Here is a 14892-nt window from a genome sequence, read left to right on the forward strand (position 1 = left end):
TCGCAAAATCCTTCTCGCCCCCCCCCCCTTCCCTCCTCCTCCTCCTCCTCCTCCTCCTCCTCCTCCTTCTCCTGGAAAAAACCGAAAAATCGGCGACGTCCCGGTAAGAATACGAACGTCAAGTCGAAGAGCGGAGGGATCGGAAGTGGACGGTTTAACAGCGACGTACGAACCGCGCCTCCCAAGGCCTCGAGGTAACAGGGCTGAGAGTGACTCACACTCGTCTTGGCAGAAACGCAAGTAAACATCCATTACTCAGGATAAAGTTTCAAAAACGAGAAGGTATTTCTCCAAATACTTTCCGCGAAATAACGTAGGTCAGGTGAAAACTTGGCTAAAGTCATCGGTCGTATTATACTATGTATTTAACAGGCCAATCCGAAAGCAATATGGCCGCTGCTGGCACGTACGCTTGCGATTCTATTTTCGCCACAGGACCGAAATGGTCAACCGCCAAGCGTCGGTCGCTGCTCCGAGTCGAAGAAAATTACGGCAAGAATCTGCCAGGTGTGAATTCACCCACGACGAAAGCTTGAAAGCCGAGAAATTCATCCTGCAAGTGTTGCCGTCGGTTTGCCCTTAGAATCTAACATCACGCATGCGCGCGTGTTGATTTCGGTTGAGCAATTAGTCTCTAGAACTCGTGTAGAAACTTGGTAGCTCGAGTAGCGGATACCGAAGTCTAAGCAAACTGCGAGGATATAGGACAAGGTGTGCAAGGGTACGTGTTTTCCTCCTATTCCTCAAGGTGTATATATATGTGTGTGTGTGTATATATATATATATATGTAATAAGACTCAGCGCGGGACAGATAACCCAATTCTGAAACTATTTCGTAGTTGATGCCTTGATCCCGTCTGGGACCAAAACTTCCGCACGGATATACCATCGAGTCCCGGTGTCACCGAATGCTTGAGATGCGAACCGAATGTACAGAGTACCGCTCCGAAAATTGCGATCACGACGCTTTTCACACCCCGGCTCATGGCTTAATTCCCCCGGCGACGCATAACGGCTCGCCTAATGACGAAAACACGGAAATGGCTCTGGGTAGCAGCCAATGCTCACCGTGCCACGATCGCTAAATCATCAGCCAAGAGATCGATGCATTTGTACACTGGCTCCACCAACCAACAAGCCTCGCGATCTATCGCATACACCCGATTCGATTGACCTTTGACACAACCGTGTAGCACCGAGCCGCTGAACAATGGAACCAGGGATCTGAGTGCGTGGCACCATTTATGACAGTTGGACATAATGCGGTCTAGAATTCGGTGAAATGTTGAGACTTCGATGAGTAATCGTTGCGTGATGCAAATGGCGAGGAACATCGGTTGACGGTGCAGGAATTTTCACGCGTATAAACACATACGCACATCGCGAATGGCCAGATGTGTATTAGGAGTAGGTACATGGCAACTTTTGGCAATAAATTACGAGTACAAGGGGTAAACCGCGATTGTAACGATGAGATATGACCTCTGTCCTGGAGGTTTCCTCTACCGCAGGAGTAGCTTGTGCACAAACGTTTGCGCGAGGCCGCCAACAGCAATGAGACGAAAGTAGGTTCTAGACTCCTTTCGGCGAGCTAAGCATCCTGTCCTCGAAGGATCCTTTTTGGTCCGCAGGAGCCTAACTTGGAAAAGATGAAGCTCTCATCCGGCCAAAGGGGTTCTATCCAACACCGGCTATTAATTACCGAGGCAACCCCCCTTAATTAACCCCTTTGATGGGCAACTTCGAGTTAGAGCAGTCAAGGTGTATAATTTGATACCTAATTCTCACGCGCTTCGACGCCAGTTACGAAATTACAACGACGCAGACGGTGCCAATGACGAGGAGATCCGCGCACCATCCACCGTCTTTCCTTTTTCGCCGTTTCAGAGATTCACACGGACGGCTGTGGGACACGTTGGTATAGGTTCGGTACCGAAACAGAGAAGAACTCTCGAAGAAACCCCCGGCTGCTGCATTGATAATTGCGAATCGATCCGTTCGCCTGCAGCACTCGTTATTCGTTTCGAAGTTACTCTCTTCTCGAAGCTCCGAGCGCAAGCACTCGAACCACTCGGGCAAGTTTGGCGAGGCCGGTCCCCTCTCTCCTTATCTCTCTCACCCTCGTGTCTGAAAATTTATCAATTTCACTTTCGTTTCAATCAAGTCTGGCGCGCGGCTCGCTTCGCCCCGAGGAGCTTGAATCCACCAAGCCTTATTTATCAACCGTGAAGTTGTTTGTTCGTGACTAGGCAACCGCGCCAAACCCGAACGTCTACGATTGATCCTAGAAACCCCTGGCAGGGTAATTAGCGGCTGACATTGTACCGGCGTCCTTTGTTCCCGTCGCCTCGTATCGCGGGATTCGGAGCCTTGGGTATCAGATTTTGTCCTCAGCCGTAAACCTTCGCTGGCTGTTTGTTACCTCCGTTCGAAATAGTTAACCGCAAAAAGGTTCATTAGCTAACTCTCACAATCAGTCGTTGTCACCCGGTTCAAGATTTGCTCGGTGACGCACGGAGAATATTGCCGGGCGATTATCCTCGATTATTGGAAAGGAGAGTGACCCTCGGCCTGACCTAGTTAATCTCTAATTTGTATGACAACGCCACGGCTGGCGGTATCCGCACCCGGAATCCCGGATCCTGGAGGAGCGGAGAGGATCACTCGCTTTCGAAATTCGCAAGGTTGTCCCCGAGGCTCGCAGTGCGTTGGGGATGATTGGCTACCAGCCTCGAGGTTGAAAGGCGTTTCGTTAGCGGTTACCATCCGAGGCCAGCTTGTCCTTCGATTCGAAAGCATGTAGAGCTCAAGTGCGAGGGTCGTTGAACGTTGACGTCCTTCGCGCCCCACGTCTTATTCCTGCAGATCGTAAGAATGCCTAACCGCGAAAGAGCTACTAAAAATTTCATATCCCGCACCCTTCGGGAGTCGACTTACCCTTCGACTAATTTCACTTGCTTCGCGCCCCACGAACCGAAATAACCAGCAACCTTCTTCTCCGAGGTGCAAAGGCGTTGCGACGCGCGAGGGTTCGGCCTCACGAATTATAGATTCACCCCTTCTCTCGATACCCTTACCCATCCCATCTGCAGCTCGGGCTCGGCGTGTTGGCCAACGGCGTAAATCGAGTATACCCATCAGAGTTTGGATGCGGGTAATAATCTAATTAATGGTAGGCAATTTGAGGCGAACCGCCCCTAATGGCTCCTTCCAAAAGCTTCCGGGGATGTCGATGCTATTTTCGCTGATTTCTAAAGATTAAGTTGCATTTACACATAGCCCTAGGCCTGGAAGGGTTGGAACATCGAGCGTTTCGGGCTAGCCGGCCGACTGCTATCACTGATAAGTAGAACCCTACAACACAACCCCTTTCACCATCTCTATTCGCACACGCCCTTACTTTTCCCTTTCATCCAGCTTGTCGTTACAATTCTTATTTGCTTTGTCGTCATGTGCGAATTCTTGTTTCCTCCTATTCTTCTCCACCCGTAACAGCGGCTAGATTTTTCGCGAATGTCTCAATTTCGGCACGTCAATTCAAACCTGAAAATCACAAGGCATATTTCTGGATGAAAAATTCCTTCTACACCCTGCTACAACAATACCAGTGAGCTTTCAGAGTAATTTTTGAAGAATAAAAGGCACGTCGCGATGCGCATCCGCTTCGCCGCTTTAAGCATATAAAATGAAGAGTTTCTCTCCCTCCCTTTTCGCCGGTATGTTATTATAAGTTGGGTAGCGGTGGAAAGAAGAGGAGACCGTGCAACGGGGAGAGATTTATTACCTCTTCGCTGAGAAATCTCTCTGTATTCAGTTATTAATGCACCGATTGAACAGACCGTCGAAATTATTGTTATTATCATTATAATCATCGTTTCACAGTCTTGGGATATTTGGAACGAAAATTCTCAAAGTTATGCGGTACAATATGCATCTATCCGTACACATTTATACGTATAACGAGAAATTTCGATCCTTCCTTCATCCAATCAAAATTCCTTCACGACGTATTCGTCACTGGTGAAGAATATCGTATCCACGAACTCCTTAGCAAGGCGAAGATAAAAAAAAGCCATGATTATCTGGCGCACTCAAAGTGGCAAAGGGAAAGGAAAAGACGAATGTAAAAACATTTCTCTTTTACATGACATGGCGGTCGTACAGCCAGAATCTTGGGCTTGCCAAACCGAGCTTCGTTCCCTGGTTCCGTCGCCATGGGGACATTGAATATCTCAATCCTCGAGGGTACCCGAGAGAAAAGGCACGGTGGAAAGAAGAGCTGGTAACGTCACTAGGAAATCAGGTGACGTTGTTTAATACACGTCTAACGCTCAGCTGCAGCGACTCGCCTTTCCTGACTAAGTAAATCTCTATGGGACCGGTTAAATTTCCTTATTAATTATATCACGCCTTTGAGATGAAATTAAGGCCGATGTTTGCTCCGAAGTTTCTTCGCCTCACCCCCATAAAACCTGGCAAAGACGAGACGAACCCGCGGCGTGCTTCCCAGTTCTGGGTTGACGGTGGTGTAAGGTGCGGGTTAGTATCGTCGTGCCATCCCGGCCGTGAATGATTTGCAAAATAAAGACAAACCCCCGGCCACCTGCAGCGGCATCTCCTCCAATTATCATGTGTTCGTAGCCGCTTTCCCTCCAATGAAGAGCATACCGTGTATGCGCAAACAGAGAGAGTCCTTTGATCAACTTCTCAAAAACTCTGCTGCAGAAACTCGTCGGTATCTTATTAGTCTCACGTATAAACTTGTACGATGCGCTCGTTACCGCGCCTATAATTTTTCGACCACGGAAATCGAGGAGACCCGGATGAAAAGTTTCTACAACCTGAAGAATGCACCTTCCTCGAGGAATAATCATTGCGTAACTGAATCCACGGTATTTTCAACCGTTTAACAAAATAAACTTGCCTGAATTGTGATCTTCCACCCTCGCGCATCCATGCAAACGAGACAACGACGCTCCTCGTCGGGTTTTTTCCCCTCCCGCAACCATAATTCACAGATTTTTTTCACACAATGCTTACGAGGTTAGTGTGAAGTAAAAAATCTGTGTCTATAACCCCTCGCCACTAGACCAAAGACACATATATTTTCTCGTGGAAAGTGGGACAATATTGACTTGGCTAGAGTGGAGATAGGACGAAAATATGCTTCAAGGATATGCAGGAGGGTGCATTTTATATCCTTTGTGTATAAAATTTCCAGGAGCTAGAAGAATTGGCCGTTGGTTGAACGAAATTGAGCTATTCAAGCCCTGAAAAAAATTATCATAAATTTTCTAACGTTGCTTTACGAAAATCTAGTTCGTGTCACGTATAATTTTTATATCTTTTTTTTTTTTTTTTTACACCTATAATATTTCCTCGTGACTGTTGCGACAATTTGAATCAATTGTAAAAGTTATAAAAGCGTCGTCAAGATTCTTTATTTGTATGAAAAAACTGTGTCACACTGAAGAAATTTATTTTACACATCACAATGACCAGGAAACGTAACGCCGACAACTATTATCTTTCTAAATAGTAACTTTTAGATCTAATATACTCCCGCTTCTTGCTCGAATAAGTATTCGATAAGTTTGCATACAATTTTCCATCGTGTTAAAAAAAAAAAAAAAAAAAAAATGAAACGATCATTTAAGCGTACACCACGAATAATTCATACCCGCGTAAATCTGGCACGAATTAAACCCTGTCCACGATCCCCGCAACGCAGCGTAAAAGTAACGAAATCGGCATCCATTAACGTGCGACCTTTTCTCGGTCACGTTGCAGGTCGGACCCACGACGCGTCCTACAGCCTCTATCGCCTCGGGGAAAGACTGTCCCAGGGTGCGCGTCAGTACGTGGAAACGGGTCGTGCGGACGGTTTGGACGCGGGTGGAGACGCCCCGAACACTCTGCACTCGTTCGTCGGGCCGCCGGTGCCCCAGGGTGAGGGAACGAGCATCGGACGTGCCTTTCTCGACGGCAACCACACCCTGGTGAGCGTCATGGCGCGGATTAACCCGAGCCCGGATTGGTTCGTCGGCGTCGACTCCTTCCAGCTATGCGTCGAGGGAAATTGGGTGGACACCGTTACAGTCGAGGTAATTCTCTCGCCGATTTTCATTTCCGAAACGAATCCGAACACGCGGCGACGTAGCTACTTTATTTCCTTTTTCTTATTTTCAGCTCGATCCTCTCGACGGCGGCACCGACAACGGATTCACATTCACAGCCGCCAACTGGCCGACCCAGCCGCAAGGCGTTGCCTACAGAATCACGTCGAGGTACCCGGCGCATCCCGCGGGAAGCTTCTACTACCCGAATCTGCCTCGATTACCTCCGCTGGCCACGCTCACGTTCACCAAGGTAGTAACTGACACCAACTGTCAAACCGTCGCGTTGCTTTACGCCTGATGTGAATAAATGAGGAGAACGCACGAAACTTTGGCTCGAGATCTTCGCCAGGTTTAAAGAACGACTTTTTTTTTTTTTTTTTTTTATTATTATTATTGTATCATACTTGAAAGAACTTTTCGGCAAGGATATATAGATATAACAGCGACTTTGTCAAACCATGGTTCGGCATTCGGTTCGGAAGGTGAAGTTGGAACATTGATACGAATTGCACCGGATGTAATTCGGCAAAGCGTGACTACACGCTGATATCGTTTCGCTTTGAAGATAGTATCGGGATATTATAGCAATCATTCAATTCGGCACGAAAATTACTCGGGATCAGATTAATCTACAGGCTCTTGGTTCAATATCTTCAGCTTGTAATCAACAACGCGAGAGCCGCGATGGGAAACAATTTATTTGAGGAATAGTTTGTATCGAGATATCGTGGTGATAAATTGTTAGGATAGACGCGGAAGGAGCGAATCTCGGGGCGCTTATGCCGAAATCAGGATTACAAATAGCCCCAGAAGTTCGGCAAGGTTATCGGGCCAGCAATCGCGTACAGGTTACACACATATATACACACACACACACATATACGCGTGTGTAGGAAAGTTAATGAACACGGATAACGATAAAGAAGCCGCAAAGCGCGACTAGGAGAATAAATCCTGCACCTCGTTGCCGTGTGGGATATAATGAATTTCAGCAGTAGCTGCAGCTTGCGCGAAAATCACGTAGAATCTGCGCGAGCAGAGTGTTTGAGGAGCCACCTTGCAGAGCTTACAGGCGAGCCGAGTTTAGCGCAGGGACGTTGGCTAACTGGGTTGCAGTAGCTGGCAGCTTCGCTGGTACATGAAAACAAATTAACAGACTGCAAGTTTCGAAGAACAGGTTCGCCGTTGCGATACAAAATAATTAATCGAATTTGTTAAGTGCAGCTTCGAGGGGCGAGAAAGAGAGAGAGAGAGAGAGAGGGAGCGTAGAGAGCGAGTGAATAAATGAATTCATCGAGGCCGATTCTCTCCTGTCGAGGTTATGGCTTGTTTCCGACCCTCGAAGCGCCCCCCGGAGCTTATATATACGAATCGCAGAAATCTAAGATCGTATCCAAAGGCTATTAACCTGGCGACGAGTTTTTTTCCCTCAAATCATTGGCCAAATCTCTTTCCAATTTCTTTCCAATCAACCCGTAATCCGCCTCGTACTTTTGCCCCCCGTCTTCGTCGTTCTTGAAGGCCCTATCCGATCTCTGAAATATATGTAAGGTCTATCAGATTGCGACAAAAGTTTGGTAATTAAGTGGTAAGTCAAGTCGACAGCTTTTGCGCACCGACGCTACGCAGCGGGTGTATAGGTGTAGGTACGTAAGATATAACCGAAACTCCACTCGCCGGCTTAGGCCGGCGGGGAGAAGAAAAAATAAGAGAAGATGAGAAAAAGGGAGCGAGATAGATGGGTCATTAGCAAGTTGAACAAGCTCCCTGGTATAACGAAACGCCGGTTCAGCAGTCTGCCAACTCTTGCGACACGTTCTACAAAACGAACTTCTTTTTTTTTTCAGAAAACACCCGATCGCAGTTGAACCTGAAAATTTATTCGCAAAAGTCAAATGACGGTAGGACGTCGATTTTTTGGTTTTTTTTTCTTTCTTGCCCGAGAAACAAACAAGTCAGCTTATCGGTGACTTGTCGCGTTACCGATATCGGCTGCGACTGGCTCGTCCGGACTTCGTTATCAGGTGATAACGCTGCTTATTACACCGACAGCGAAAACGCGATGAGCGGAAATCTGATGAATAAATATTGACACGAAATCGGAGCTAAGGGTGGGGAGAAATATGGGATGAGGAAATTTATTTTCGCGATACGAGATCGCTGCAGAGTTCTTACAGCTACTGCGGTCCGGGTGTAATTTGATGCGGAAGAATCCGATTATTTTCTTCTCCCGGCGGCTCTTCGATCGAGTCGAGATTATGTATCGGAACCGTGAAATACAAAGAAGGTCGTAGATATATAACGCCGGGGGAATCACGCGGCGCGGGATATCGGAATAAGAGGAAAAGTTTTCGCCTGACGAATGCCGACGGGCACTTCAATTTCCACACCGTCGAGACTGCAGGACTCGATTAATCACCCCGAGACTTTCACTCGATATCAAAAAAACCAACCTCGGTATTTCTTCGTCGAAAAGACGCCGCGGAATATAAAAGAAAGGCCCGGCTTTTTCTACGCCAACGTTTCGTACGGGTCGCGATATTTTCGCAACTTTTCCGGATAACGCCCACGACGATGTCCCATCCTTGGAAATATCGGTCGAAACACTTTGCCGGCGAGCATACAACGGCGCGAGGAAACAGCTTGAGGAACTGTTATCCTTCACCTCTGGTGCAGGTCGAGGTGTGAGCGGAAGGTCGGCTTGCGGTTTGCCAAGAGGATTGAGACGGTGCAACTCCGTTGCGGTGAGGTTGGAGATCCTCAAAAGAGTCGCCAGATGCGCTCTCAGATTTATTGGTTCCCGGTCACCGGGCTGACGGGGCTCGGCAATCCTCTTATTTCACGGATTCGATTTCCCCTTTATTCGAGCCGGTCGGAACGACATGTGTCACGTCCGTTTATCTCGCTCGTATCGAACAATCCGGCATGGGGTACGAGACACTCGGTATCGTACGTACGGGTATCCGTGCCGACGGAAAAAGGGACGCTTCGCACAGGATTGGCTTCGCTCTCTTCAACCGCAAATGCGGCCGATCCGGACATCGTTCAAACGCCCCGGGCACTCGTCGTTTTCAGGTGCAACACGCGTACTTTCGAAGGACCTCGAGGTCGGGCGCAGAATTCGATCTACTCGAACCTCGGTTGCTTTAGAAAATCGATTTGACCTCAAACGACTTTTGACGTATCCGGATGGTAACTAACCCAATTGGACGAACGTCTCATTGCCGGATAAATTCACCTTATCCGGCTCGTTTACGTTTCATCTTCCCGTAGATGGATCTGTAAATGGACGATACTCTCGTTATTTTTCACCTTTTGAAACCCTGACGTTTAAGGAACGACGAACGTCTCGACGGCGCTCTAAGCTTAAAGCGTGTACAAGTTGGTTTCGAATCATCGATCTCTTCCCATTCTTAAATCCGCGAGACTGTTATCTGGTTTATCTGCGATCTAACGCGCGGCGTCTTGTCTCCAAGGGAGTGTGTGTATCATGTATACGTACATAAGCCAAGCCAACGCAACGCGGGGGGTTCTATACTGCACGGTTTCCGAAACCCCACAGCTTCTTCCCTTGCGGCCTCCGGCAGACCCGAGCCAGACGGCACTATTGCTTCGCTCTAATCTCACTAATCTGTACGGCGGAGATTTGGCTTCGTATCGTGACTCGACTGTATCTCCCCCGAGTCGACGGTCTTTTCGATGGCAAAACGCGGTCTCCCTGCCGAGAGCTAAAGCTCGTTTTTTCGAGGAGGAATCGAAAACTGCGAGAACCGGCCCTTAATTGGCTCGAGACCTTTATCGGTCGACGGGTCGCTTACGCGTTATACAAAAAACCAAAAAACACCAGGAACGAACCGGTGTACCGTTTTCGATCTTTCGACGCCCGATTCCGCTCCCCGGATGCTCGGCCCACGAAATGAAGAAAGAGACGGGCTGCCAGTCAGGTTTGAAAGAGCCGAGATACCGTCGCGTATCAAAAGGCGAGCCTTTTCTCCGGGGGTCACTTCTTTCATTCGCCCTATCGAGCGACCCCCGCTCTGTTTACACGTGTCCCTCTTCTTCCGGGATGATCGTTAACGGCCTAGACACGAGGTCAACCCTCGCTGACCCGTGTTTTTCCCTTTCGCGGTTCGGACATGCCCGTTTGTCAAAAATATTCGCTTGTGTGGCGCGGGCTGCAAGCTCCGCTTCAGCTTGCAGCTATCGCAGGACGATTATAGTTCGAGCCAGTCGCTGTAAGAAAGCCTGACGATGCTAGCTAATTGATAGTGCAAGGCTGATTTGACGCAGAGTTTCGAATTGCCGATTATTTTATTTCAATGATTTCACAAAAAATTACCTACAATGTCTACACGAAATAACGATGAAAATTTGTTTATAATTCGTTGGCATTCGAACGAGCTGAGCAAAGGTTTGTTATTCAAATTCAATTCCCATCGAACACCGTCACCGGCTGTTCGTGTTCGGAATCCGAACCGCATAAGTTTCGAGAACGGAAAATTCAGCCGCAGATCTAATTTTACTTTATGTCTGAATCATAGAATTATTCATCCAACCTTTTTCCATTTCGTTTTATTTATGCATTACCCTTTTACACTTATCCGCGTAACTGGTTACGCACGCGGTTGTAATTTGTAGATACCTAAAAAAAACTTCGATGATATTTTTCACTTCGTATACCTATGTATAATTCAGCCTTAAACCTTCGTTGCTGATGTTAATTCACCCCGCGGTACCTCGTACACTCGTAACGTACCGATCCATTTACGCTCCGATGCACGGACTCAGATTCCTGAATCGTATCGCCAATCCGACTGTCGGGACGAATTTCGTTAAAATAATTAGCGAGGCACGGCATCAGCCGTCATTCGAGCGGTATAAGCGATCGGTCCTTCGGAACGTGTCATCTGCAGGAAACTACCGTAGGGTTCAAAAGTTCAAGGTTCACAGTGAATATCCCCGGTAAAACGTTCGGCAACATGTCTCTAATTTAAATCCATTAGTCTTCTCTCCTCCGTTTCTCTCTCTCTCTCTTTCTCTCTTCCCACACCGCAAGCCAACATCGCGTCTCGTACTTTTGCCCTTAAAGTTTTTAACCATCGCTCACCGCGATTCGCGCCCCGAGGCAATTGAAAAAAGTGCCCCCTCTATCTCGCCCGCTTTTGCCAGACTACCGAGCTTTTCTGCATTGAAGTTTCGCGAGTGCATCATAAACGGAGTGCAGTGACCCGGGGCAACCCTCCAACCCTCGCCTAATTCGACCCGCTCAAACCGTCGTTCGCATTCACGCGTACGGTACCAGAGAGAAACGGAATTCAGCTGTTGCACGTCATCTGCAAGAAGCGTCGCCTCCTCCCTTACATATACGTATGGCTATCGGGAGGCTGGGATACGTCGAGGGTTATTTATCGCGGGGTGCAATAAAACCGGGAATACCAAGAGACCACAAATCAATCCCTACTTGTTCTATCGCAACGCGAGGTGGCTGGATGAGGATGAGGAGGATGAGGAGGAGGAGGAGGAGGAGGAGGAGGAGGAGGAGGAGGAAAAGGTCAACGTCGTGTCGCGGAGGCGGGCCAAGTCCCGAGGATACTCGAGAGTTTCTCGGGTAGTAAATCAGTGGTAAATCCCGAGCGCATCGGACAAGCCTGGCGAAAGCGATCGGAGATCAACGACGTCTTGCAATTTTGTCAGTGAACGCAATTCCGGTCGCGTACGTGTAACGTGTATCGTTATCGGGATAAACAATTTTAAACTAATAACACGAAATAAACTTACGTATATCGAAAAGATTTTGCCTGCGAACTTTTCTCCTTCCGTACACATACAAAAAGTACCGGGTGGGGAAAAGGGAATTAATAAATTATTTCCCGACTGTACGACACGCGCGGAAAGCGACAACTATTCCCTCCCTTTTTATACTCCCTTCGTTCGGGAGGGACAGATAAATATACTCCCACGAATATTTCAGGCACAAATATGAAAGGTAAACCAGTTTCCCTCGTTTAATTTTTCAAAATGTCAACGTTGACGTAACGTTGGCAGATTTTACCTTATACATCTTTTCTCCGTTCCTACCCTGAATTTGCGTCGTTCTATTTTTAACTTCAAACTCACGTGGGTTTTGCGTGGACTCGAATCGTTACGAGGGAAGAAACGCGGCCAAATCATAGGAAAACAAGCCACCCTTCAATTTCGAATATACCTGCGTAATAGGTAAAAAAAAAAAAAAAATAATTGTACGAATATTTTTTTTCTACTCTTCTCTTTTGCCATTACCGTGTACATATTTACGCATCTTCTTCACGATCCGAGACGGACTAGCAAAGAACTGCGTACACCGAGGTAGCTATAGAATTTGAAGCACGACAGCGATGACTCTTCCAATATTGTCGCTCAATAAACGTCTGCATCGCGACGGAGGCAAAAATCATTTCCTTCGAGCACGAGATAAAACGTTTCTTTTCTCAAAAAAAAAAAAGTGAGGCTCAAGAGTGAGTCGTGTTTGGTTTCGATTTCTCACAGAATTCCTTTATCCCAGGGTTTTACTCGCGGGGCGTTATTTTCGTCTGTATTTTTGAAAGGATCAGAAAATTACATCGCGAAGAGAAAACAAGCGTTAAGAAACGTTCGAGCTGATGATAATTGAACGCCGGTGAATATCTCATCGATCTCTTTACCGCCAACCGTGGTTAATACTTATCTGTCCACGCCCACGTTTCGTTGGATAAAATAATAACAGCCATTCGTTTACACTCTAATGTAATATTATGATCGACCCGCTATCTTTTCATCCGTAGTCTGAAATGATTAGAAAAAAAAGAAGAAAGAAAGAAAGAAAAAAAAAACAAGATGTTGGCCAAAAAACAAGTCTGAAGGCTTTTCTCTCTACTAAATCCCAGTGCCAGAAACGGACGCGAGCACCCTGAGACCGGAAGACACGCCGTAGAACAGCGCTGGCAGAAAAACGGGTGCCAAGAACAGAAACCACTGTAGACTTCCGGCGCACCGTCACCCCCGTGAAAATGCGAACAAACCTGCATGCAGAGCGCAGCAGCATTGCACAGCTTTCGCCTTCCGGTTTTGTCAGTATATAACAACATGCACGGTATAACCAGCAGAGATTTTTACCCGCAGCTTTTTATTAGGTACGTTTTAAAAATTCTTTTTCATCCCTTTTAAACGGGCGCGTCGCTGGCTGGGCGCAGCTTTTTATGACCAAGTAGAGTCAAAAGCAACGGTGGCCACGAATTCAAGAGTCCGGGGGGGTGAGGGAGAGGATCGAGGTGGAAAAACCGGCCGGGCGATATTACCAGCTAAAACATATGTGACGCTGCCAGACCTCTAAATTACTCCCGTACCGGGGAGTAGGAATATTAGACGACGTCGGGGCCTTTTTGTTCGCGGTTTGTTTAGCCCCTCAGGAGCCCTTGGACTCCGCCTCCGCCTCCGACCCTCCGGGTACTTTTATGGATGGAGCCACGTACTACACGCGCAAAGTATTAACATTTGCATGGGGGACGATTTTTTACCAACTTCCACCCCCCCCCCCCCATCACTTTTTTTTTTTTTTTTTACTTCTTATCTACCGCGCGACGGGGGGATTCGGACGAGACAATTTCTTGCCTCGCTACCTTCGAAGCCGTAGCTCACCCTGCGCTCGTCTCCCTCTCTCTCCCTCCCTCCCTCTCTCGCTCTCTCAAGCAAAATATCTATCTATCTATGTGCATATATATGTACATATGTGTGTATATATATATTGTATGTATATATATTGTAACGTTCTATGACGTTGCAAAAATTAATAACGATTCGTGAGCTTATTTAATGAGACAAATTAAAGGCGCAAATAAAATGTTGTGAAAAAGCTTTAATAGCAGAGAACGTGTTTCTAGTTTCAAGTCTGAAACAAGACTGTTTTCACAATAATGTTGGTTGACGCAGCAACCTTATTCTTTTTAAAGACATGAGAGGTTTGTAAACTTCTTTTATCTATGATGACTACTAGATCATTAAAAGGGGGTAAGACGGGTGATTTCACCCTTTGTAACAATATGTGTGTATATATACATATATACATATATACATATATATATGTATATATATATATTTCTCTCTTTCACCCCCCTTTCATCCGCTTTCCCTCTCACACTCCCGTTCTTGATGATTCTGCCTGCCCATCCGCGCGTGAATTCCGTCCTCGTCCTTGCTCCCCCGACTCTTGTTCGTCGCGACTCACAACTGATTACCGCCACGGTTACCGGAGGTAATTAATGACGGCATGGAACACCCTATCAGAATCTTCCTCTCTCCTTAGGGGGTTGGAGTAACCGTGTATAGATATTTTCCGATCCTTAACGCCCGCCGAAAGAGAGAGATAGAGAGAGAGAGAGAGAGAGAGAGAGAGAGAGAGAAAAGAAAACACGTCTGCGGGAGAAACTCTGCTAATTGCAAAAAATCTGGTCTAGCCCTTCTCTTCCCGGCTGGTGTTCGGATGTTGTTGTTCCTCAGGGGGATTAAGTGAAATAAAAACAAGAGAAATCGGAACGGAATTCCGCGACCCGGAAAAGACTGTTCCGCATTCCTCTATGGCGGAGAGATTTATATTTATGCTTGTTTGATTGCAAACTGCCGAATAACAGGTTACGCGATTACGAGGGTTTGTTACCCTGGTGAATTTTCTTTTCTTCTTTTCATTTTCTGAGAATAGCGACAATGGTCGACAAGTAGAACGTGGAATGGTCTAATTTTACGAAATTGTTAGGCGAAACA

The 14892-nt window shown here is 47.0% G+C and overlaps 1 protein-coding gene across 1 annotated transcript in view; it reads left to right on the plus strand.

Annotated features, from left to right (window-relative positions):
- The window catches only part of LOC124307000 (uncharacterized), a 101255-nt gene that overhangs the window by 81034 nt on the left and 5329 nt on the right, over positions 1-14892 (plus strand). Inside the window, exons 4-5 of the mRNA XM_046768252.1 lie at positions 5792-6105; positions 6191-6370. Coding sequence (XP_046624208.1) covers positions 5792-6105; positions 6191-6370 — 494 coding nt within the window. The remainder of the gene's footprint in view (positions 1-5791; positions 6106-6190; positions 6371-14892) is intronic.

Source organism: Neodiprion virginianus, chromosome 6 (genome assembly GCF_021901495.1).
Source record: "Neodiprion virginianus isolate iyNeoVirg1 chromosome 6, iyNeoVirg1.1, whole genome shotgun sequence".
Taxonomy (NCBI): Eukaryota; Metazoa; Arthropoda; class Insecta; order Hymenoptera; family Diprionidae; genus Neodiprion; species Neodiprion virginianus.